The sequence below is a fragment of the Suncus etruscus genome, chromosome 11 (genome assembly GCF_024139225.1).
Source record: "Suncus etruscus isolate mSunEtr1 chromosome 11, mSunEtr1.pri.cur, whole genome shotgun sequence".
NCBI classification, from domain to species: domain Eukaryota; kingdom Metazoa; phylum Chordata; class Mammalia; order Eulipotyphla; family Soricidae; genus Suncus; species Suncus etruscus.
Genome location: NC_064858.1, coordinates 35,593,635 through 35,616,994, shown reverse-complemented (window position 1 = coordinate 35,616,994; position 23,360 = coordinate 35,593,635). Strand labels below are relative to the sequence as shown.

Genomic DNA, 23,360 nt, shown 5'->3' with positions numbered 1-23,360 from the left:
TTCTAATCTATGCCTCAGGCTTCAGTACTTTCCTTGCCATGTTGGTTTTCCTGGTCCCCATTAGATCTTTTCTTTGTCTTTCTTTTTCTTTCTTTCTTTCTTTCTTTCTTTCATTCTTTTCTTCTTTCTTTCTTTCTTCTTTCTTTCTTTCTTTCTTTCTTTCTTTCTTTCTTTCTTCTTTCTTTCTTTCTTTCTTGCTTTCTTTTCTTTTCTTTCTTTCTCTTTCTTTTCTTTCTTTCTCTTTCTTTCTTTCTCTTTCTTTCTTTCTTTCTCTTTCATTCTTTCTTTCTTTCTTTCTTCTTTCTTTCTTTTCTTTCTTCTTTCTTTCTTTCTTTCTTTTCTCTTTCTTTCTTTTCCTCTCTTCCTTCCTTCCTTCTTCCTTCCTTCCCTCCCCTCTTCCTTCCTTCTTTTCTTCCTTTCTTTCTTTCTTTCTTTCTTTCTTTCTTTCTTTCTTTCTTTCTTTCTTTCTTTCTTTCTTTCTTTCTTTCTTTCTTTCTTTCTTTCTTTCTTTCTTTCTTTCTTTCTTTCTTTTCTTCTCTCTCCCTCCCTCTCTCCTTCCTTCCTTCCATTCCTTTTCTTTCTTTCTTTTTTTTTTGGGCCACACCCATTGACACTCAGGTTACTCCTGGCTATGTGCTCAGAAATCGCTCCTGGCTTGGGGGACCATATGGGACACCAGGGGGTCAACCCACAGTCTGTCCTAGGCTAGTGCATGCAAGGCAAATAAATGCCTTACTGCTGTCCCACCGCTCCGGCTCCTCTTTCCTTTTTTTTTTTTTTTTTTTTTTTTACAATTATTTTATTTAAGCACCATATATACAAAGTTGTTTATGATTGAGTTTCAGCCATGGATTGTACACCAGCCTTCACACTTCACAAGTGTACTTTTCCAGCCAACATAGTCATTTTACATCTCTCTCTCTCTCTCTCTCTCTCTCTCTCTCTCTCTCTCTCCTTTTTGGACTTGTCCATTTCTTTTTGGTTTTGGGGTCACACCTGGCTGTGCTCAGGGGTTACTCCTGGCTCTATGCTCAGAAATCACTCCTGGTAGGCTCAGGGGAGCATATGGGATGCCGGGATTCAAACCACTGTCCTTCTGCATGAAAGGCAAATGCCTTACCTCCATGCTATCTCTGGCCCCAGGCTTGCCCATTTTTTTTTTTTGTGGTATTTGGGTCACACCCGGCAGTGCTTAGGGGTTTTTCCTGGCTCCATGCTCAGAAATTGCTCCTGGCATGCACAGGGGACCATATGGGACGCCGGGATTCGAACCGATGACCTTCTGCATGAAAGGTAAATGCCTTACCTCCATGCTATCTCTCCGGCCCCATGGCTTGCCCATTTTTAAAGCTGCCCTTTACAGCTGTCAGCACACTTGGAAACCACTTGCCATCTTCCAGGTGACAATCCTTCCTGTTTGGTGGGTGGCTGGAGTTGGCCGAACACTGTGTGAGAAAGGTCCAAGGGAAGAGAGGCATGTGCAAGCATGACAGAATAGAGTGGAGGTAGCTACTTTGTAGAGATTGGCCAGTGCCTGGCTGTGCATTTGAGGAAGCTAGAGGCCTTCTGAAGTGCTTGTGTGCCCCAAACTGAGGAATGGGAACTGTAGATTTTGGACCACACCTGGCTGTTACTCCTGGTTCTTGGAAACTATGTGTGGTGCAAAGTATTGAACACAGGTCAGCTGCATGTAAAGCAAGCACTTAACTCATTTTGCTATTGTTCTGGTCCCCAGGACTGGGTGTTCTGGCGGTGAGCTTTATATCTTTATTTATTTAATTTTTTTTTTTTGATTTTTGGGTCACACCTGGCAGTGCTCAGGGGTTACTTCTGGCTCTATGCTCAGAAATCACTCCTGGTAGGCTCAGGGGAGCATATGGGATGCCGGGATTCAAACCACCGTCCTTCTGCATGCAAGGCAAACACCTTTCCTCCATGCTATCTCTCCGGCCCCAACCATGAGCTTTAAATGCACCCTGACCCCCTACTCCTGAACTCAACACTGTGCCCTCTGGGGCCATATGGAGCCAGGGATGGGATCCAGGGCCCCCACTGTCTGCCTTGTGCTCTGCCATTGGAACCACATTTGGGCACCAGTGCTGAAAGGTCTGGAACTTTCCTTTCTCCCTAGGCCCCAGACATCACCCGGCAACCAGTAAAAAGACAGTGGGGTGTGTTGGGCAAGTTGCTTAGTTGTAACCGAAACCCAGTGATGCAATTCACATTCTTGAGGTCCTGCTATCTCTTAATTTTCTGGAAAATCCAAATAAAATGTGTTCTTTTACTGAGATCTTCCACTGCCTCATTTGAACAAAAGAAACCGGGGCACTTCAGAATGTCCATTATGTGGCAATAGATGCCACTGAGCCTGTGGGGTAATTCATGAAAGCACTGGTCACAGCCTGCCCATTGTCTGCTGGTCCTTGCATAACAGGAAATAGCCGTGGACTAGGGAGCTGCAGTGGGTGCAGATGGCTCCAGAAGGAAGCAGCAGTGGACAGTTGTCTCTGGTGTCCTCCTGATCACAGATCTTGGGTCACCTCAGCGGGTGCTGTTTTGTGAGCCTGGATGTGTTTGAGTGGGGCCATATCATTTGATTTCGTCATTCATGAACTACAGGCTTCTGTTTTCATTGGGGCTAAGGTGGTGTTCCCATAAAACTGGGTTTTAGACCCGTTTTCACTGTTCATTTCCTTTGATGAGGTAGACTAGACAGAGGTCCTAGCATGGGATAGTTGACTCTGAGGCCTACACCTAGCTCTGGCAGGCCCTGTTGTGAGGGGTCTTCTTTCCCAGGGCATGGTCCCTTCCATGGACAGGGGCATCCTAGTCAAATGTCATTCCAGTCATGAGAGCACCAGCAGGCTGAGCTGTTCTTGGTCCTGTCTGCCTGCAGCCTTCTTACTGTGTTTGCTGAGTTTGTTTTTCTGAAATCTGAGATGAAAGTGTTCGCTCAATTGCCCTTGAAACTGGAAAAGTTGATTTTGAATATGTTGCTTGCTATGAGCCATGCCAGTGAAGGGCGTGGGCATGGCACGGGATGGAGTAGGCATGGCGTGGGAATGATGTGGCTCTGGAGGGAAGCAGGTGATGTACAGGTGTGAGTTCAGGTGTGCGTTCTGGACATACCTGGGTGACCTCAGGTCCACTGTATTGCTAAGAGAAGCCAATCGCCCAGGGGACCCAGAGAAGGAGGCAGCGGGTAGATCCACAGGTGAAAAACTCGTGCTTTCTCCTCTCGAGGAGCTGCTGGTGACTGTGACCCAGCATTCCATCACGTTGAAGTCATTTGTCAACTGTACACCTGGGTCATCCTCATGAGGTACAGATGCTCCTCTCTTAACGACCTACCTGTTTAGCGACAGCTCGCACTTCCAACCATCTCTTCACCGTTATTTTATTTTATATGTCCTTTTTCCATCTTGTACACTCAGCAGTACAGTACTGTGGTTTTTGGTGCTTTAATGTACCTACTTTACTAACTTCATGTTCTGTAATACATTGCAGTACAGCGTATAAATTACACAACCTATGCAAATTAAAACAAGTGGAAGTTGGGGCCAGAGAGATAGCATGGAGGTAAGGTGTTTGCCTTTCATGCAGCAGGTCATGGTTTGAATCCCGGCATCCCATATGGTCCCCGTGCCTGCCAGAAGCAATTTCTGAGCATGGAGCCAGGAGTAACCCCTGAGCACTGCCAGGTGTGACCAAAAAAAAAAAAAAAAAGTGGAAGTTTTCAGTTTGATCTTTCTCATTATTTTACTTATTCAGATTTCTGTGTTGTCATATACTGTACATATACTGTACAACAGTATACAGTACATGCAGTTCCTCACTTAATGACCAATTCACTTAACGACCAAGTTTTTTGAAACGGAACTTGGTCATTAAGTGAGGAGGAGTATCTGCATATACAAAGTACCAAAAGTGTCTCCCAAGAATGGACTTCAGTGATTTTTTTTTTTTTTAGCTTGCCAGAAAGTGCTTCCTCAGAGGGAAAGGTGTGGCATGTGAGGCTTGGGTAAGAATTCCTAGAAGCTGCCATTGCTCCCTATGTGCTTTGGGACTCAGGCTGCCTCAACATGCTCCACAAACTGACTGCAGGCAGCCAGCCCAGGCTGGCTGAAGCAGGTGTCCATCTTGCGACTCTTGTGCAGGAGTAAGGCAGCCAGGACAGTGGTACAGGGAGTTTTCTGCTCTTCTGGAGACCAGGGAAGCAGAATGTCTGGTCGACCTGGTAAAGTGGATTCTAGTCTACTGCTCTCTAACCTTTGTAACCTGCCCGCATTTCCGTTAGCTGTCCAGAGAGAATGTGTGATAGAATGGAAGATAGAGAAGGGGTTAGATGGGGCCACACTGTAGGAGCAGCGGCCATGGCACTCTACAGAGATGATGGAAACAGAAGTCAGAGTCCACTTGTGGAGCTGCTGCCTGGATACAGGCCCTCACAATGGAGGGGTATCTTCAGGAGGTGTGGGGCAGGGAGTGGGGCTGGGTGGTGTGATGGGTGTTGCTTACAATATTGTAAACCACAGTTCTGAAGATATAAAGAAACATTCTAGATTTAGAGAGGGGGAAAATGCTTCCTGTCAGCAAGGTTGTGACTGCATTGCTGGAGGGATGGAGAGGGAGTTGCCGTTTGTATAGTTGGCCTGGGTTCAATCCCCAATACCAACCACATATGGTCCCTTCAGCTATACCAGGAGTGATTTCCTGAGCACAGAGTCTGGAGTAAGCCCTGAGCACTGCCCGATGTGGCCCAAAACAAACCAAGAAGAATGCACTGTTGAGCCAGGAAGATGGCTCAAAGGGCTGGAGCACTTGCTATGCCTGCGGGAGGCCCAGATTCGGTCCCCAGCACCTCATGGTCTTCTAATCACTGACTGGTGTAGCCCAACAAACCAGCGAGATTACACAGCCACAGTAGGTCAATGCAAGAAAAAGTGGTAGTTGAGAACTTGAATTTTGAGTCACCTGTGGCTTCTGTTTTGGGCAAGTTGGTACACAATGATGCCAGTGTGATCCAGGCTTTTATGAACCTAACTTTTTGCCTTGGATGATGACAGTGAACTGAACTTTCCTCATTCTTTGTGGCTACAAAATATCCCCTAGCCTTGCTTTGTTTCAGGACCATTTCTACAGGGCCCAGCTGGGCCAAGAGACAGGCTTATTGTGTTCTTTGTGAACTCAGGACATCTAGCAAAGGCAGCCTGGGTCCAGACTCAGGAGGGACCTTGAGCTTAGGTCGGGCCTATGAATTCTGCTGTGGGGTGGAAGAAGGAAGTAAAGGCTCTTAGGTTTGTTATCTTAAATTGAGAAAGATCACACACCCTTTTATAGTGCACAATTCAGTGGATTTGAGTATATTGACAGAGTTGTGCAACCAGCACCTGTAACTTTGAAACAATTACCCCTCCCAAAGCGCCCCTGTCCAAATGAGCAGTCACTTCCATCCTCTCAACACTGGCAGCTGCTAATTAACTTTCAGTCTCCAGAAGATCTGGGCATTTCATGGAAATAGAATCAGAAATTTGTCCTCCTGTGTCTGCTCCCTTCTGTTTAATGTTCCCAGGGATTAACCATGTTAAACCCCGCATCAGTGTATCCTTCACTTCTGTGTCTGGGCATATGGGGTTGCCTGCACTTTGGGCTACTGATGCAGAGTGATGTTGCAATGAACATTGTGTATAAGTTCTGCATGATCCTAGATTTTATGTCTTGGGTATATACCCAAGAGTAAAAGTACAATGTTGCACATGAACTTTCTACTTAATTTTTGAAGGAACTGCCAATTGGTTTTTCAGAGTGGCTCCATTTTACATCCCCATCAAATAATAGGTGAGGGTTCCTGTGTCTCCAGGTTTTGTCCCCTTATACCAGCCATCCCAGTGTGACTGTAAGGGCATCTCTTTGTGGCTTTGGTGACTCATTCCCCATTGACTGTTCTTGATCATTTGCATGGGTTGAACACCTGTTTGTGCATCTTTGGAGAAATGCTCTGGGGACAGTTGCTAATTGCTCAGGAATTGGGAAGATAAATTGTTCTTCGATGCAGGACAGGTGAAAGGATGAAGCTTTATGTAAAAAAATCAACGTGGTGTGATTTTTTTTTGAATGTGTCAAATAATTTAGAATGTCTTCATTATGTCTCATCACCACAGAACTAGACCTCCAATTGTATTTGGTGGAATTTATTGTAAAAAAATAGCTTTACATTTTTTCTGTTTTTTTTTTTTTTTTCTTTTGGGGGAGTGAGTTTGAGGCCACACATAGCTCTATTCTGGGGGTTGTTCCCAACATTGTTCCATGAGCCATCTGGTGTTTGGGATTGGACTAATGTCAGATGTATGCAGGGCAAGTGTCTCAACCCCTTGCTATCTCTCTGGCCCAAATTGACTCTTTTTAAAAAAGCTCTGTTCACTGTCATCTAGTTCAGTGGAATCCAATGTGCTTTTACATCTGCGAACCATTCGTGGCTAGACAAAGGGGACTTTCTGGGATTTTGGGGACTTGAACTACGGTGGACCACATGCAAAGCAAGTGCCCTACCCCTATCTTGTCTTTCCTACCTGCCCCCTCCCTTTAATCTTTTGTTTTGGGGCCACACCTAGTGATGTTCAGGGGTTCCTCTTGGCTCTCTGCAGGCTTGGGGGACCATATGAGAAGCCAGGGATCAAACCCTGGATGGCCACGTGCAAGGTAAATGCTCTCTTCACTGTGCTCCAGCCCCATCCTCCATTTATTCATTTGTTTGGGGGCCATACCTGGTGATACTCAGGGGTTACTCCTGGCTCTGTGCTCAGAAGTACTCCTAGCAGTGCTTTGGGAACCATCTGGGATACTGGGGATCAAGCCTGGGTCAGGTGTGTGTAAGACAAGCACCTACTCACTGTATTATCTCTCTGGCTTCCATTTATCCATTTTTTGGGGGGGGTCCACACTGGGCAGCGCTCAGGGATTACTCCTGGCTCAAGGCTCAGAAATCACTCCTGGCAGGCTCAGGGGACCACATGGGATGCTGGGATTCGAACCACCGACCTTCTGCCTGAAATTCGAACATTTATCCATTTTTATCGTAACTAGCGAAACTTCATTAGGAAGGTCAGGATTATATCTCAGTGCCACTCATTCCATTTTGGAGCTCAGCAAAAAGCTCATCCTTAGAGAAAGAGAGCTGGGTTTAGGATGTGAGTAGAGGAACAGAGAGCCCTAGTTAGCTGGCTTGCACCCACACAGCTCCTTCTCTTCACCCCAGTTCCTAAAATGCCCTCCTCAGGAAGTAGCAAAGTACTATTTCTTGAGACTTTGACCTTGAGACTTGAGACTTCCGTTAATTGAGAGAGCTCATACTAAAAGCTGGAAACTGTGGAACTTAAAAATAAAAAAGTAAACTTTAGTCTCTAAGCCCTGTATTTTTTTTTTTTCTTTAGCTTCTCATAGAAAGCTCAGGGACAGAAAGAGCCACAGTCTCATCCTTATAGATTTAGTTTGATTAGCTGTGGGCCTCCATTCACCTGCTAAACTTGTTTTCCTCCATTTTATGTCTAATCCACGATTGTGAATGCAAAAGCTGCACAGTAGAGTTATGAAGTTCTTACTGCTACAACATATGTCTTTGCTTGTTTTGACCATACCTGGTAGTGTTCAGGGCTTATTCCTAGCTTTGTTTTAAGGGATTACTTTTTTTTTTTTTTTGGTTACACCCGGCAGAGCTCAGGGGTTACTCCTGGCTCTATGCTCAGAAATCACTCCTGGCAGGCACAGGGACCATATGGGATGCCGGGATTCGAACCACCATCCTTCTGCATGAAAGGCAAATGCCTTACCTCCATGCTATCTCTCCAGCCCCCAGGGATTACTCTTGATGGGGTTTGGGAGACCATATGGGGTGCCAGGGATTGAACCTGGGTTAGTTAACATATAAGACGAGTGCCACTCTGGTCCCTTTCATCACTTATCTTTCTATCTTAAAATTATAAACCTTTGGCCATGTCAGTGCCATTTTAAATACATTATCTTAACTATGACACATTTTAAAATAAATTAAAAATGTTAGACTTTTGTAAAGTACATTGCTACTTGAAAAGATAATATTTATGAGGGCCAGAGAGATAGTATAGCAGGTAAGGTGTTTGCCTGGCACGAGGTTGACCTGGGTTCTATCCACAGCATTACACATGGTCCCTTGAGCCTGGAGTGATTCTTGAGTGCTGAGCACTTCAGGGTATGCCCACCCCCCAAGAAAAGATGACTTTATCTGGAAACTTTATATTGAAAAATTCTTGAAGCAGTACTCTAGTGGAACAGATATCATTTACTAAAGTTATGATTCTTTCAAAATATATTTAAAGAATGATTTATTTATTTTTTGTTTTGTTTTGTTTTGAATCACACCCAATAGGCAAGTGCCCTATGTAGTGTGCTATTGTTCCAGTCCTGAGAATCATTTATTTATAAGGGGGCTACACATGGTGGTGCTCAGTATTCATTCCTGACTCTATGCTTAGAGGTCACTTCTCATGATATTTATTTATTTATTTATTTATTTATTTATTTATTTATTTATTTATTTTGGGTTTGGGCCACACCCAGCGGTGCTCAGGGGTTACTCCTGGCTGTCTGCTCAAAAATAGCTCCTGGCAGGCACGGGGGACCATATGGGATGCTGGGATTTGGATCAACCATCTTAGGTCCTGGATCCGCTGCTTGTAAGGCAAACGCCGCTGTGCTATCTCTCCGGCCCCAGATGCTTGTTGAAGGATCATGTGAGTTACTGGGATTTAAACTCGGGTTGGACCAGCACCTTAACTCGTTTACTTCAACAGCCCTCTCAGAATTGTTCTTGAAGAAAAACATGTTACCATCTTAGAAAGCATCGAACAGTGGTCATACACATTCTTGTGGCTATACCACGTAGACCAAAGCCATGGACGATGTGTAGGTAAATTACAAGCAGTTACTATGTCCTGTGAAATACTTGTTAAGCATCTTTGGCACGAGTAGTGTGATTTTCTGGTAAGATGTCAGGAGCAGAGATTCAGAACAGAAATAAAACGTGTCAGCAAAAAGCAGAGTGGTGGATTGTCTCAGGGCTTGCATAAGCCAAGCCTCGGAGACTGTTAACCGTGATAGACAGACACCAGGTATGATAAGGCTTGAACAAGGCCACATTGTGTCTGTGTAGACAACTTCCACCTCACTTCTTATCTGCCCTTCTTGACTGAATTTCTCACCTGGTGCTCTCATTTTTTTGTTTTTGTTTTTTTGGTCACACCCAGTTGACACTTAAGCCTTACTTCTGGCTATGTGCTCAGAAATTACTCCTGGCTTGGGGGACCATATGGAACGCTGGGGGGTCGATCCTAGGTTAGTGTGTGCAAGGCAAGCGCCCTACCACTTGCACCACTGCTCCAGCTCCATGGCGCTCTCATTTTTGTGTGAAACTGTTTCAAGCCATTCTGTTTCTGTTCACTTGCTTCTAAGTACTGTGTTCTATACTTGATCTCATCATCCTACATAGCAGCCCTAGAAGGCAGGTGCTGTTGTGAGTCCCAGTTAAAGAGTGACAGAGCTAAGCTCAGAGGTTGAGCGATTGATTTGAGATCACAAAGGTAGATAGTGCAGAAAAGATTTTGAGCCTGTCCCCTCAGCTGCTGCTATTCTCATCTATATGTCTGTAGAGTGGCCCAGGCAGCTGGACTTGGCCTGTGTGGGCTTTGTGCCTGTTGTGGATATTCTTGCCATCCGAGAAGTGCCCAAAGACTGGGTCCGGAATGGCTTCAGATGGTTAACCAGGTCACTCCTGGCCTGGAGGGGCAGGCAACATCTGAGAAGGGGCTCTGGCTAGACCACAGACTTGAGCTCTGAAGAGCTGAAACCAGGACTGTGAAAGTACCCCAATACCCCAGGCTCTGAGAAGTGGGGAAGCAGATCCACTGAGGTCTATGAACAGGCACACCCTCTGTGGCACACCTGTTTCTCAGTGGGCAGCTAAATTGGTTCAGAGATCCAATTTCACCTGAGTTCCCACACCACAGGGCCTGCCCTATCAGAATCAGACTTTTCATAGAATCATGCAGTCTGGTTGCATGCAGCCTGGTTCCTCAGGCTTTGCATGGAATCACCAGCCTGGTTGCCTGAGAATCAACTGTGGGACCCTCAGAGCCTCACTTAGGATACCACTCAACTCATCCCCTCAACAAGAATGATCTGTTCAGGCTGCAGAGGGCTTGTCTGATGGCCAAGCCCAGGATTGTTGCCAGTATAGACAGATGGGGTAGACTTCAGGGTCTCGGCAGGGGATAACAGCTCCCACCATCGCCCCCACTAGAGCTGCACTTTACTGCCTTGATCCCTTGCACTTCCTGCAAAGCAAATGCTCCTCTTAGGTCATTTCCAGGAAAAGCCCACTCAGCACACATGAAATCTACCTTTAACCAAATAAGCAGAAAGTATCCCACCCTCCCTCTGTTGCACTTAAGACTTCCCCAGCCCCCAGATCATCCCATCATCTCAGGGTGCCCCTCAGAGATGCAGCGCTAGAGTGTCTACTTGGCACGTGAGCCCCATGCCACATGCTGGCCACCCAGTCCCGCTCAGAGACTGGGGCCCAGCCAGGGTTGATGCGTCTCTCTTCTGCCTCCTTCCGCAGATGGATCAGTATGTAGAAAGCCTCTTCAGCTTCATGCAGGAGCGCCAGAAGCGCTACGCCAAGTACGCGGAGCAGATGCAGAAGGTGAACGAGATGTCCACCATCCTGCGCCGCATCCAGATGGGCATTGACCAGACGGTGCCGCTGCTGGAGAGACTCAACAGCATGTTGCCGGAGGGCGAGCGCCTGGAGCCTTTCAGCATGAAACCCGAGCGGGCGCTCAAGCTTTAGGGAGCACGGCGGTCCATCCACCAGGCTGTGTGCAGGAGGCAGGACTGGGCTAGAGCAACCCCCGGAACTCTCTGCGGATACTGTGTGTGTCGGGCTGGCTTTGCCCATCCCTGTCTTTGCTGCCTTTGCCCCCTGCAGAAGGAAGCAGCCCAGTTTTCAGTGGTAGTGGAACCTGGGCAAAGTTGGGAATTTTCTGCAGCGTCCCAGACCTGGATGGGGATGGATTTTTAACTGGAGAGCAGCAGATCCTGCCTCATCTAGTGTGTGGCATGGAAATAGGCAGGGAAGGGGAGGGGGGCAACTTTGCTGCAGAGTCCCCCTCCACAGGTACTCTGAGGGTGGCTTGTAATCATAAAGAGCCCATTGGACCCAAGTCTTTGTGGTGCTGTCTGTTGCTTTGTTTCTCTGCAACCTCATCCATCCCATTAGGCCTACCTGCCTGTCTGTCTTGTGGTGTCCATTGGTTATCATCAGACACTGCAGGTTCCATTTCCGTCCCTCATCACCAGGTACCTCCCTGGCGGTTGCTGCTCTCCTGATATGTGGACAGGTATCATTGCAAGACACCAGCCTTTGTAATGAGCTCGGATCCAGCATCTACATTATTAGCTCCTTTAGCCTGTAGCTTTGCCACAAGCCACAGAAGATACATCCAGTGGTTTTACTTGGCTTGACCCTGTTGGATGTATAGGTGCTGGCCCAGTGACTTGACACTGGTGGGAGAGAAGAGCTGCTGTGAGTTTTTAGCGATGTTGAGAAAATGTAGGATTCAGGTTACCACGGAAGTGCTTAGTGCCATTCCGCGTGCCATGAATGTTTCCTGGGGGAAGACTGAAGCAGAGAAGTGGAGGGAGGACTAGGGGAGGTAGGCAGGCCACACTCAGAGTTGGGAACCAAGAAATTCTCAGGAGTTGGAATTTCAATGTGGAGCCCCATCTAGCTTCCTGAATTTCTTCGAACCTCAGTGAAGCAAGTATTTATTTATTTATTTATTTATTTATTTATTATATTATATTATTTATTTATTTATTTATTTATTTATTTATTTATTTATTTATTTATTTTGGTTTTTGGGCCACACCCGGCGATGCTCAGGGGTTACTCCTGGCTGTCTGCTCAGAAATAGCTCCTGGCAGGCACAGGGGACCATATGGGACACCGGGATTCGAACCAACCATCTTTGGTCCTGGATCGGCTGCTTGCAAGGCAAACACCACTGTGCTATCTCTCCAGGCCCAAGTATTTATTTTTAACGGAAGAATAATTGACATTATACCAGTTTCAGGTGGACAGCATCACAGTTTGATATCTGCTGTTGTGTGAAATAATACAGTAAGTCTGTTTCTCATCTAGTCTTTGCTATTTTTCAAATTGCCAATAAAATCACAAGGAGATAGCTCAAAGGGCTAAGCAATGCTTTGCATGTGAAATGCCCAGGTTCAGTCCCCAGCACTGCATGATCCCATTGGCACTGCAAGCAGTGACCCCCTAAGCACACAGCTAGGAGTAGCTCCTGAGCAATGTTGGGTGTAGTTCCCAAATTCCCAAATTAAAAAGCCAGTGGACCCCATGTGGCACAGTGGGGTCTCTCCAATATGTGTTCCCTGGATTTCTTTTGCAACTGTACATTTATAACTCTTGGTTCCCCTTCACCCATTTCTCCTAGGCCCCAGCCCTTTTCTTCCAGTAATTTCTAATTTATGTATCTTATGAGTTTTTTCCCCCAAGGTTCTCTATATAAAGGAAATCATATGGTATTTATCTCTCTATTTCACTCATACTACACCAAATAGCATGGCTTCATTTTTCATAGCTGTATAGTATTCTACCACAGGCTTGTGTATTATGGTTTTCACACGCTTAGTTGCTTGGGGTTGCATACTTGGTTTCAGTGCTTGTACACATGTAGTTGTGATACACCAGCAGTCACACACTTTGTGTTGCCAGGGATTCAATACAGCAGGACTGCTCAGCATATGTGGGGTGGTGCTGGAGATTGTCTCGTGCTTAAGTTCTTCCACCATACTATCCCAAGTCTTTGCCCTGCTTGGTCTTGTAACCCCTATGCTAGCTTTGTCCCCCATCTTTTTCTTTATTTACTTCTGCCAGAAAGGGCCTTTTCACTACCTAGTACAATTTATTTTCAGCTTGCAGCAGTCCTTTAGTATTTCTTGTAAGACCAGTTTGGTGGTGATAAACTCTTCTAGCTTTAGTCTATGGGAAACTCTCCTTCATTTTCTCCTTCATTTCTTTAGGGACAAAGTGCTTGGTTGGAAGGTTGTTCTCTCCCTTCAGCATTCTGAATATGCTCTGACTCTGACTTCACATTCCTGCTAAAAATCGGCAGATTTCACAGGGTTCTCTTGTATATCACATGTTGCTTTCTCTCCCACTGCTTCAGTGAGTTTCGACAGCTGCAGTGCGTTGTGCCTGGGTGCGGATCTCTTTGGTTTATCTCCTTAGGAAATATCTGTCCTGGTTGTCGGTTTCCTGCAGATTGGGAAACTTTCTGCCATTATTTCTCCAGCTAAGTTTTCTACCCCTCTGCTCTTCTGTTGGGCCACCTCAGATGCAAATGCCACTCTGCTTTATGTTATCTTCATCTGTCATAAGTGAATTTCATATTTTAGGGACCGTTTTTCCTTTGTGCTGCTTATATTTGGGTCAAAACGTTCTTGTTCTTAACGCTCAGGAACCTACCTATTCTTCTGCTGTTTCCGAGTCTGCTGTTGAATCCCTCCATTGTGTTTTCCAGGTTGATCATCGTATCTTCAATGTCATAACTTGTTTACTCTAGGGCTTTTTTGCTCTCTTCCGCACCCTTCAGTTCAAGTTGGGTGACTATATTCATAACCATCATTTTGAATCCTTTGTCAGGGAGTTTGCTTTTCTCGATGTCATGAAGGTCTCTCTTCTCTGATTTTACCTTGTTCTGTCTAGAAATCATTCTGGTTCCCTCATCATTCTCAGCTGTTTAAGGGCAGACAGACTCCGTTCCCAGTGTAGAATCAGAGACCTTGTGTGAAAGAGGAATCTGTCTGGGACCTGTGTGGTGTCTGGTTTATCGTTTTTTTTGTCCCCCCCCCCCAATTTTAATTACAACACTATGTTTACCAAGTTGTTAATAATACAGTAGTTTAAGGCACTTAATGTTCAAACCTGTCCCACTTCCAGTGTGCCCTTCCCTCACCAGTGTCCCCAGTCTCCTACCCCACTACCTTAGCCTGCCCTCCTGCAGCTACAAACAAATTTACTTCATGTTGTTTGTTACAACATAAAGGAAAATGGCATTTTCAAGACTTAGATCAATATGGGTCAGTTCAAAATGATTATTGTATCTCTTCATGGTGTTACTAAAGCTAGTGTTTAAGAATTTACTGGGCTGGGGCCGGGTAGGTGGCGCTGGAGGTAAAGTGTCTGCCTTGCAAGCGCTAGCCAAGGAAGGACCGCGGTTCGATCCCCCGGCGTCCCATATGGTCCCCCCAAGCCAGGGGCGATTTCTGAGCACATAGCCAGGAGTAACCCCTGAGCGTCAAACGGGTATGGCCAAAAAAAAAAAAAGAATTTACTGGGCTGTGGTTGGAGCTTGTTGAACCTCTAAGATCCTGTTTAGGCTCACTGAACTTGGTAGATTACTGTGTAACTTTTTTGTAAGATTTCCTGTGAAACTTCTGTGCTGATAGTACTATAAAATATTGAGGAATGCGGTATAGGATTTATATATCTAAAACAAATTTGGCATGTTGGCAGTTTGATAAGGCTAAGTTGCAGAGCCAGGCCATTTCTGTCAGAGGATATAGGGTGTGGCATTGGGCTGTTGTAGTTCATACCGAAAGGGGAAGCTGCCCGTGGCCCCCTTCTGCATATGCCACAGAGGCATCAGTCTGGACCAGACTACTTGTATCAGCAGCCATTATTCTTTTTGAGCTTGGTGCAGGAATACGGCCATTTTTCTCTTGGGAAGGTGGTGGGTGAGGACTTGTCTAGTTTATTTTTGGGGAGTCCTTCTAGCACCAAGCTCAGGTCACTCTGGGTCCAGATCAAATATCTGCGTCCTTGCAGACCACAGATACGTCCCCTCTTGGTCTCAGAATAGACTTTATGGGCCATACGGAATGCTGGATATTGAACCCAGGTCAGCCACGTGCAAGGCAAGCGCCCTACCCACTGTATTCACTCCAGCTCCTCTTAATTTTATTTTTATTTCAACTGACTGAAAAGTCATAAATACAACACAGGAAAAACCCTGTTTCTTTTGACAGGTAATGGTTTTTTGTTTTGGGGCCACACGCGCATTGCTCAAGGTTGGTCCTGGTAGAGGATGGGGGGAAACCATGGCTCTAGCATGCAAAGTCTGTGCTCCAGTCCTTTGGGCCACTTATGGCTTTGCCCCTTTAATGACATGACCATCTTGTCCCCTGGCGGCATTTTGGGTTTTTTCAGAACCCAGTTTTGAACACAGGAATGTGCTTGTAGCTTTCAAAGAATGCAGGTTGTCTGTAGAGCTATAAATATAGACCAGGGCATGATGCCATTCTCCTTGCTGTGCTTGATTCAGTTTCCAAATGAATGAAAGCACAGCACAAATTGAACAAGATGCTGACAAAGCCAGTGAGGACACCTTCTGCCAGCTCATCTTCAGCCAACTTTCTTCTCATAAGTTAGACAAGACGTAGTGGTTATTCAGCTTTGGGTCCTCAGGATGTATGGCCTCTTAATACTGGGTGGAAGAGGGCAGTCGATAGCTTCCCTACTTCCTGAATTTAGATGATTTAATATTTATGGCGTGCAGTGGTTTTGCAATGTTCTCCACTTGGCTAAGCTGAATCATTTCCCAGAATTCCCTTCCCTGTTCAAGCTATTGGTTATTGTTGGCCATGAGGGAAATTTGCGTGCAATTTGTTGGTAGAGTTGGGCCCTGGCTGGAGTTTTCAGTTTACTCTCTGGCAGGTCATTTAATCTGGCTGCGCCTCAGTTTCCAGCTCTGTCCAGCCTGAGCTGGCCGGTTTCCAGGGCTTAGATTCCAAGGCTGCAAGTCCAGTGACTCCTCAGCTTTTTTTGAGAAAAAAACATTTCTGGGTATTTCTCTGTTTTTTTTTTGTTTTTGTTTTTTTTTTTATTTATTTTTTTTTGGGGCCACACCCTGTGACACTCAGGGGTTACTCCTGGCTATGCGCTCAGAAGTTGCTCCTGGCTTCTTGGGGGACCATATGGGACACCGGGGGATCGAACCGCGGTCCGTCCTAGGCTAGCGCAGGCAAGGCAGGCACCTTACCTCCAGCGCCACCGCCCGGCCCCTATTTCTCTGTTTTTTAATCTCCTACCTACTGAACTCCAAAGTGTTGCTGTTTGCAAGTTCACGTAGCTGAGTTCCCTGGGATCTGACTGCTTGTGTGGAGAGCAGTTCGCGGTGACATTTCAGGGCAAAGCCAGGCATCGTCAGTAAGTTAAATGGACACGTGTGCAAATGTCAGAGTGAGGAAAACTTTTCTTCCCTGTTGCTAGGCTCTGTGGTCAAACCCTGCAGTGTGCAGGATGACGTGGAGGGCTCTTTGCTTTTTGGGTGTAAAATATCTGAATGTGAGAGAAGTTGGTTTGTGCTTCTGTTCCGTAAGTTACCTTACCTTCCCATCTATTCCACGGGCACCAAATACTATTGATGAAGAACCAATTCCAGGCTCATCCCAGGTGCCGCCTCTCCCAGTCCAGTACTTCTGCCACAGAAGAGACGTCATCAGCTGTAAATGCATGTGCTTGAAACCCCCAAATCCAAACTCAGAGGGTAGCTAATTCTTCCAGGTCTACCGAGTGTGTCCCGTGGGTCATTGGCACTAGGCATGGGGACTTTATTCAGGGTGTCAGTAGATAGCCAGGCTCGGTGGCCCTGGGAAACTCATTCACTTCACACCTCAGGGCAGAGTTTGATCTTGCTGTGATCTTCCCTCGCAAGCGAGGCATGGTTTGTTCTAACTTCTCTCAAGTTCATTCATGGGACGCAGTTGTTGAAACTCTTCGTTTCAGCCGAGGCAGAGCGCCACAGACCAGCGATGAAGCAACTGTCTCCAAGTCTCCCTGCGGCCTGTGACCCGGCTCCTCTGAGTCCACATTCCACTTTCTCCCCGGGGACCACATTTCCAACTGACCTAGTGTTTTAGCTGCAGCCAAAGGAATGAAGCTTCTATTTTTATATAAACCTAATTTGATGTGTATGCACATAAAGTGCAACAATACGATTGGCTTATAAACATCTAAGAAGGTGATGGAATTTTCCAGTTGATTTCGCAACACCTTGAAGATATAAGCGTGTGTAATTATGGCCTCCCAGGAAGAGGGGGGCCCACTGCAGGCTAGGAATAATAACTTGCTCCTCTCTTCTTGTTATAGATGCAGAATAGCTAACATTCACAGAAAAGCACAGAGGAAAAACTGTTTACTAGACTTCAGACATTCCTGCTTAGAAAAACAAAAACAGGGAGGATTGAAAATAAAATTTTATGCCAGAGGTTTTGTGGGTAAGCAGTTTTTTTGTGCACTAGTCCATATGCAAACCAAGCCTTTAGATCATTTCCTGGACACTGGGATCCATTCCAACTTAACTCTTTACTTTTGTAATGTAGAAGCCTTTGTCCAGTGTTGCTGGTCAGGGCCCATGAGTCCAGGCTTCAGGAGGCCCCTTACCTGGCTGCAGAGAGTTGGAAGTGGCTTATTCTCAGGTCAGGCCTTCATAAGACCTGTCTACTCTGCAGTCTCACGGGGGCATCTGTTCCCTCCTGCCCTTTTCCAGCCATGGAGCTAGGACTAGGCCACCCCCTTCACCACTGCTTTACAATCCCCATTCCATTTTTCTGCAAGGCTCAAGCCACATCGGCACCTGGTCACACCTCTAATCCAACCCTCCTGCCTTTTCTCAAGTCTAACTGAAACTCGGCAGCTTTCCACACTGCTGTTTGGAGTACCCAACAGTCCCTGGGATTCTTAATATTTGTCTGCTGGGACAAATTTTATACCTTTAGTGTATGATTCTTTTTGTTAAAGGTAGGGACCTGGGAGCCACTCACCCAGATACTTGACCACTCAGTCCAAGTATTTGGAGCCTCTATGGCTGTACCCAGTAGTAGCCCAAAGGGACCCTGGATGCTGGGACTGAGCTCATGGCCTCAGGCACATGCCCCCTGATCTATTTCCCCAGTTCCTAATTGTTTCTTGTTTAGGAGCTATACCAGGAGATGCTTGGGTTACTTCTAGCTCTACTCAAGAAATCACTCCTGGTGGTGACCTGACCTATCTCCCCAGCCCCTGGTTCTTAATTCTTGATTATTCAAATGATGAAACTGTTTCTAGTCTTCTAAGTCCATTCCAGAGCCACTTATAAGCAATCAGGGTCTTTAAGGTACACTTGATAGCAATGGAGAACACATCTTGGAAGACGAGTTAGATCTTGGGGGTGAGGCCTAGGCAGACTTCATCTCATTGTAAGTGGTCAGTGTGCACTCACGTTGATAAACACAGGGCAGTATTGTATTTTCTTATGAATTAATAACACTTTTTCTCTAAATATATAGTATATATGGATCAGAGACTTATTACAGTGTGTAAGGTGCTTACCTTTAACCTGGCTAAGACAGGTTCAATCCCGGGCACCCACATAGGGTACCTAAGCCAGCCAGGAGTGATCTCTTAGTGAGAGAAGGAAGCCCTGAGTACTGCTAAGCGTGGTTAAAAAAAATTACCCTAGTATGCAAGAATAATGCATGAAATGTCTTTATGGATATTTTTATCATCAACAGATCATCATCGGCTATGGTTTTGGAGTTGAATCCTAGGCACAGCGCTTGGTGCTCTGACACTCAAGTTGGTCAGGGTCTGCTGCATTTCCCTCAGGCTACTTCCAAAACCTTCTGCAGTGCTTGGGGTAAAGGCCAAAGGTGTGTCTTGTGTCGCCCCATGCCAGCTCTAGGCTTGGCAGATATTGCCCAAGTGCTTTCTCCTGCAGTGCGTCCAGTACACTTGGAAGTGGTGATATGTGTGAGGGACCCCTGTCATGAGACACTGCCTCCTGTCCCCTTTCACAACCCGAATGCTGCTGGGCCCGCCATGGACACAGCTACAAAGAGGGGGCCTTTCTCAAACTTACGTATAAACAGGTACCAGTTTTGATTTTATTTCATCATATGAACATACATGACACATCAGATGAGAACTGCACAATTAAACCTTCCTCCAAAGAACAACATACAAAACATTTATCCAGCCTTACCACCTGACCTAACCATTTCCCAGCATTTCTCACCTGGAAGTCTGGCTGTGCTTTCTGGGGTGGTGAGAACCTCCTCTCTGCTCCCAGCAGTGTGCACCTCATGCCCACCATCCACCTGGCTCCCAGCTGGCCTCTTGGGGCTGGTTTGGATTCCAAGAGCCACTTCCTTGACGAGTAACCAAGGACTAAAGGTGTTAGGATGATGGCCGAATCCCAGTTCTAGGACAGAGCCAAGAGGGATACACAATGGTGGGCCCCCCATCCCTCCTGACAGAGGCCCTCAGAGCTCTGATGTTCACAGCACAAAAGGGGCAGAACAGCTATGACTGCCCTCTCTGTGAATAGTGGGCTGGGACCTGTCTGGCACAGCCAGAATCGCTGGGTGAGACCTCATGAATGTCTGATGGACTGAAAGTGGCATGAAGGAGCTCAGGTCCGAGTCTGGCCTTCTCCCCAGAGTTGAGCCTCTCCTGCCCTCACCTTGTGCCCACATCCTGGGAAGCTCTTGTGTGGCCACAGGAAATGGTTAAATCACCTCCTCACTAAAGTACTGTCCATGTCTCAAAAGTAAAATAAACCTGAGATATGAGTCAGCGACTGGCTAAACGCACAGCATGCACAGGAAGAACCACCCCTCCACCCCAACAAACTGCCGATGTGAGGTGAAGGTTTCCACACGGAAACCCACTAAAGCATTGCCCTGTTCAAGGTCATGGGAGCAGTAATGGGAGATGCTGGTGCCAGCTCCCATGTCAGTGCCAGCAGAGCAAGACCAGAGAGCGCAGGTCCCAGCATTTCATCTTCTGGAACCTTGTGGGGTAATATGCTGGCTGTGGCTTGCCACCCTGCTCCCCCAATTCCAAATGCAACCAGCTCCTTGCCTTCCTGTTCTGTGTCTCTGGAATGTCCCTTTCTCACTATATGTCTCCTGGGCCTGAGAGTGAGATGGATCAATCTGTATGTCTGAGCAGACGACAGAAGAGATGTTTTCATCACCTGCCCCGGGGGAAGCCAGGTCACGCCACTCAATAGTTGAACATTTGTCCCTCTTTCTTCAAATGTTCTTTCTACCCAGGGTTTTTTTGCAGGAAGACAGAAATGGGAGTCACCTGCTCAGGCCAAGAAACTCCAGGAATGGCGGCTCTGCTCTCCTCCATGGAAACCCACGACTGGCTTGAACCCTAAAGCCTATCTTTTTCATAAACATCAACAGGATTCCGAACAAATGCTCAGATTTAGAGAAGGAGGTTGTCTGCCTGAGCACTACAACCCATTAGCTTAAAACCATTTGGCTAAACTGATGCCTAGATAGTCCCTCTTCTCTCACTTTGTAAGGTGGGAAAAAAGGAGAAATAAAGGAATGAGCCCATGATGGCCCAACCGAAAGGTGTGGGGAGGCTATCTGAATTGGTCTGAGAGTGTCACGAGCTCTGACCTATTCAGGATGCCTAGAAGGCAGGTAGTGGGCACAGGAGTGGCACGAACCCCAATATTTGAGGTACTGGGTCTGCTCTTAAGTAGAACCTGGCAAGGCCCCCACGTGATCTGTCTGGCAGAGTGAGGTGCCCTTCACCCAGAAGCCTTGTGCGTGGAATTGTGCTATCCCTATCAGGGCCTCCCACCGACCCACAAACTGGCTCAGTGTCAGCGCTAAGTGTCAGGGAAAGGGCAGGGCAGAGACGAGCGTCTTAGATCTGTGTGGCATGACAAGGAGGCCGCAGAAGACACAGTCTGTCCTCCAATGCTGAGTAACCGATCTGGTTGGTGAGAAGAGGGCATACACAGCCTTGCTTACAGTTGAGGAGGCGGGGGACCCAGCTTCTGCCTTCCACTTCTGCTCCGAGACACGCCAGCTGCCCCGAGGGCTACTGTGCAGCCCCCAGCTTTCTCGCCTAGACCACAGCTCCGTTTCCCAAAGACACATACGTATGTACACATATATATATTTCAGATTTACAGGGACTAGTATTTGGGAGCGGCACCACCCGCTCAGGAGACTTCGATGATTTCCATGCTGCCTGAGAAGCTCGACTGGCTGCCCACCTTGCCCAGCTCCTCCCGCGCCCGGTTCTCCGACAGGAGCCCCTCGCCAAACTCCATCTGGCAGCTCCGGCGCTTGAACTGCTTCTCAAAGGGGCTCTCCTCATGCCAGCTACGCCGGGAGTCAGCACGGTCACTGGGCTTGTGCCGCCGGCGCACAGACAGGCCTTGCTCGCCGCAGGTGGGCAGCTGGCTGCAGCTGTAGGCCGAGGAGCCGTAGATGGTCGAGGCCGAGTAGAAGTGAGAGGACTCGGTGGCAAAATACCAGCTGTTGGTCAGAGAGGCAGTGGAGGTGTGGGGGGCCAAGATGTCCGAGTGCCAGCCCTTGAGGCCCAGGCCGGCGGCGGCAGATTTGGTGAGATGCTGCTGGCTGGTGGACAGGCCGAAGAGGAAGTTGGTGTGATAATTGTCCTCCACACTGCCGCTCCGGTGCAGGGGGGACGGGAGGGACCTTGGGGGGGCTCGAGGAGGGTGCAGCCGCTGCTGGCTCTGGCTCTCAGGGGGCCGGGCAGGCTGTGGCTGTGGGGGGCCGTTGGCCTGCTCCTTGTCCGGGCTGCTCTCGGGGCTCTGCTCGGAGACTTCCTCCACCGGGGAGAACTGGCAAAGCTTGCTGGTCCCGTCCAGCGTCGTGGAGGGTTTGTAGTAGTCCAGGGCCTCTTCAGAGGAGAGTGCGTGCAGTGAGGCCGCCACGCTGGCCGAGTACGAGACAGACTTGATGTCCAGTGAGAAAGAGCGCTTGAGCTTATTGCTGTCTTCCAGCTTGTCCGAGGGCAGGTGCAGCCCATTGAGCGCCTGCAACAGGGGTCCGTCCTCTGGCAGGCCGTGCTGGGTGCTGGGCACACCTGCGGGGGGCCCAGGCCGTTGCCCTGAGGCCTCTGAGGTAGCAGAGTGGGCACAGGAGGAGCCAAGGGGCACCTCACTCTTCAGTCCACCCTCCGCGGCGGCAGGACCGGGCTCGCTTGACTTCTCCAGGTGCAGCAGCTTCAGTTTGCTCTTCAGTCCTGGCGCACCAGTCTGGCTCTTAATCTTCTTCTCGTAGTCCAGGAGCTGGCCCAGGAAATTAAAGTTTGGCGATATCGTGGGTCTCTTCTCTTTCACAAATCTGGAGAGGGAGGGAGAAGCACCTTGAATCACACACTCGAAGAATATTAAGTAGCTGCAGGAGACAGGGAATTCTGAGATAGTGCCCAGATGCCTTGCAGAGATTATTGGTCTACTAGAATTCTGCAGCAGGAGACCAGCCCCAAAATGTACAAGGAAGTGGGTCAGGACCACCAAAACGCCAGTTTCGGGGGTTACCTGTTTGCAAAAACCCTGGCTGAGGGCTAGCCAGTCCTTTCCCTTCACCCTTTAAATAATGACATGCAGCTCCGTGGCTGAGTGCTGGCTTTGCAGGTAGGAGGAGGAGGACTGGGCTTGATCCCCATAAGCAGTATCTGAGCATCACCACAAGCAGCTCCCAAATCAAAATAAACATAGACCAAAAAGCATCAAAGCTACACTCTAGCATCATTCCTCTGAACGGACACACAGAGCCACCATTCCAGTGTGGTCTCGTGTGCCAGTGGGACTTCAGCAACTCAACCTTGGAGCACAAGCCTGCTGGATGGGTGTCTGTCCCCATCACATGGGTCTGGCCCCAAGTCCTCAGGCCTTTGCCTCCCACAACTACCACTACTACACTTCAGCAGTTGGTCTGTTTCCTCTAGGGGCCAGTGTTGTGACCACCATGGTAAAGAAAGATCTGCCAGGGGAACAAGACTGATCCCTGGCCACCTGGGACGAGTCCTCAGAGGAGACTCAAGGTGGTAGATGACAGGCCCAATGGAAGAACAAGTCTCAGGGCCTCGGTAAAACGTGGGGGCTGGGGTGTGCCCCTCCTGATTCCACTGGGGAAAATAAGAGCCTGAGAATGTGGAGCAGGGTCACCAGGCTAGCCCAGATGGGGATTGAATCAGAGTCCATGGCACAGTTACCACATATCCCAGATCCTCCTCCCACCCCTCTTCCTCAAGCCAGAAGCTGTTTGGGTCTGTTCTCTCATGTGGGAATTGGGCCCCGTGGGCACCAAACCTGGACCAACATTGGAGCCTCACCTGCCCCGTGGAGACAAGACCCCCTTCCTTGACATAGCACATAGGGGACATGGACACAATCCCACCCCAGACTTCGTTATTATTT

General features: G+C 47.7%; 2 protein-coding genes across 5 annotated transcripts in view; one reads left to right on the top strand and one right to left on the bottom strand.

Annotated features, from left to right (window-relative positions):
- Positions 1-10,951, top strand: part of BORCS5 (BLOC-1 related complex subunit 5) — a 714,757-nt gene extending 703,806 nt beyond the window's left edge. For both annotated transcript variants that reach the window (XM_049783334.1, XM_049783335.1), the window contains exon 4: positions 10,652-10,951. In XM_049783334.1, the coding sequence (XP_049639291.1) occupies positions 10,652-10,882 (231 nt within the window). In that variant the 3' untranslated portion in view covers positions 10,883-10,951. The remainder of the gene's footprint in view (positions 1-10,651) is intronic.
- A 10,115-nt stretch (positions 10,952-21,066) lies between these two features.
- The window catches only part of DUSP16 (dual specificity phosphatase 16), a 62,262-nt gene continuing 59,968 nt past the window's right edge, over positions 21,067-23,360 (bottom strand). For all 3 annotated transcript variants that reach the window (XM_049783312.1, XM_049783311.1, XM_049783313.1), the window contains one exon: positions 21,067-22,281. In XM_049783312.1, the coding sequence (XP_049639269.1) occupies positions 21,129-22,281 (1,153 nt within the window). In that variant the 3' untranslated portion in view covers positions 21,067-21,128. The remainder of the gene's footprint in view (positions 22,282-23,360) is intronic.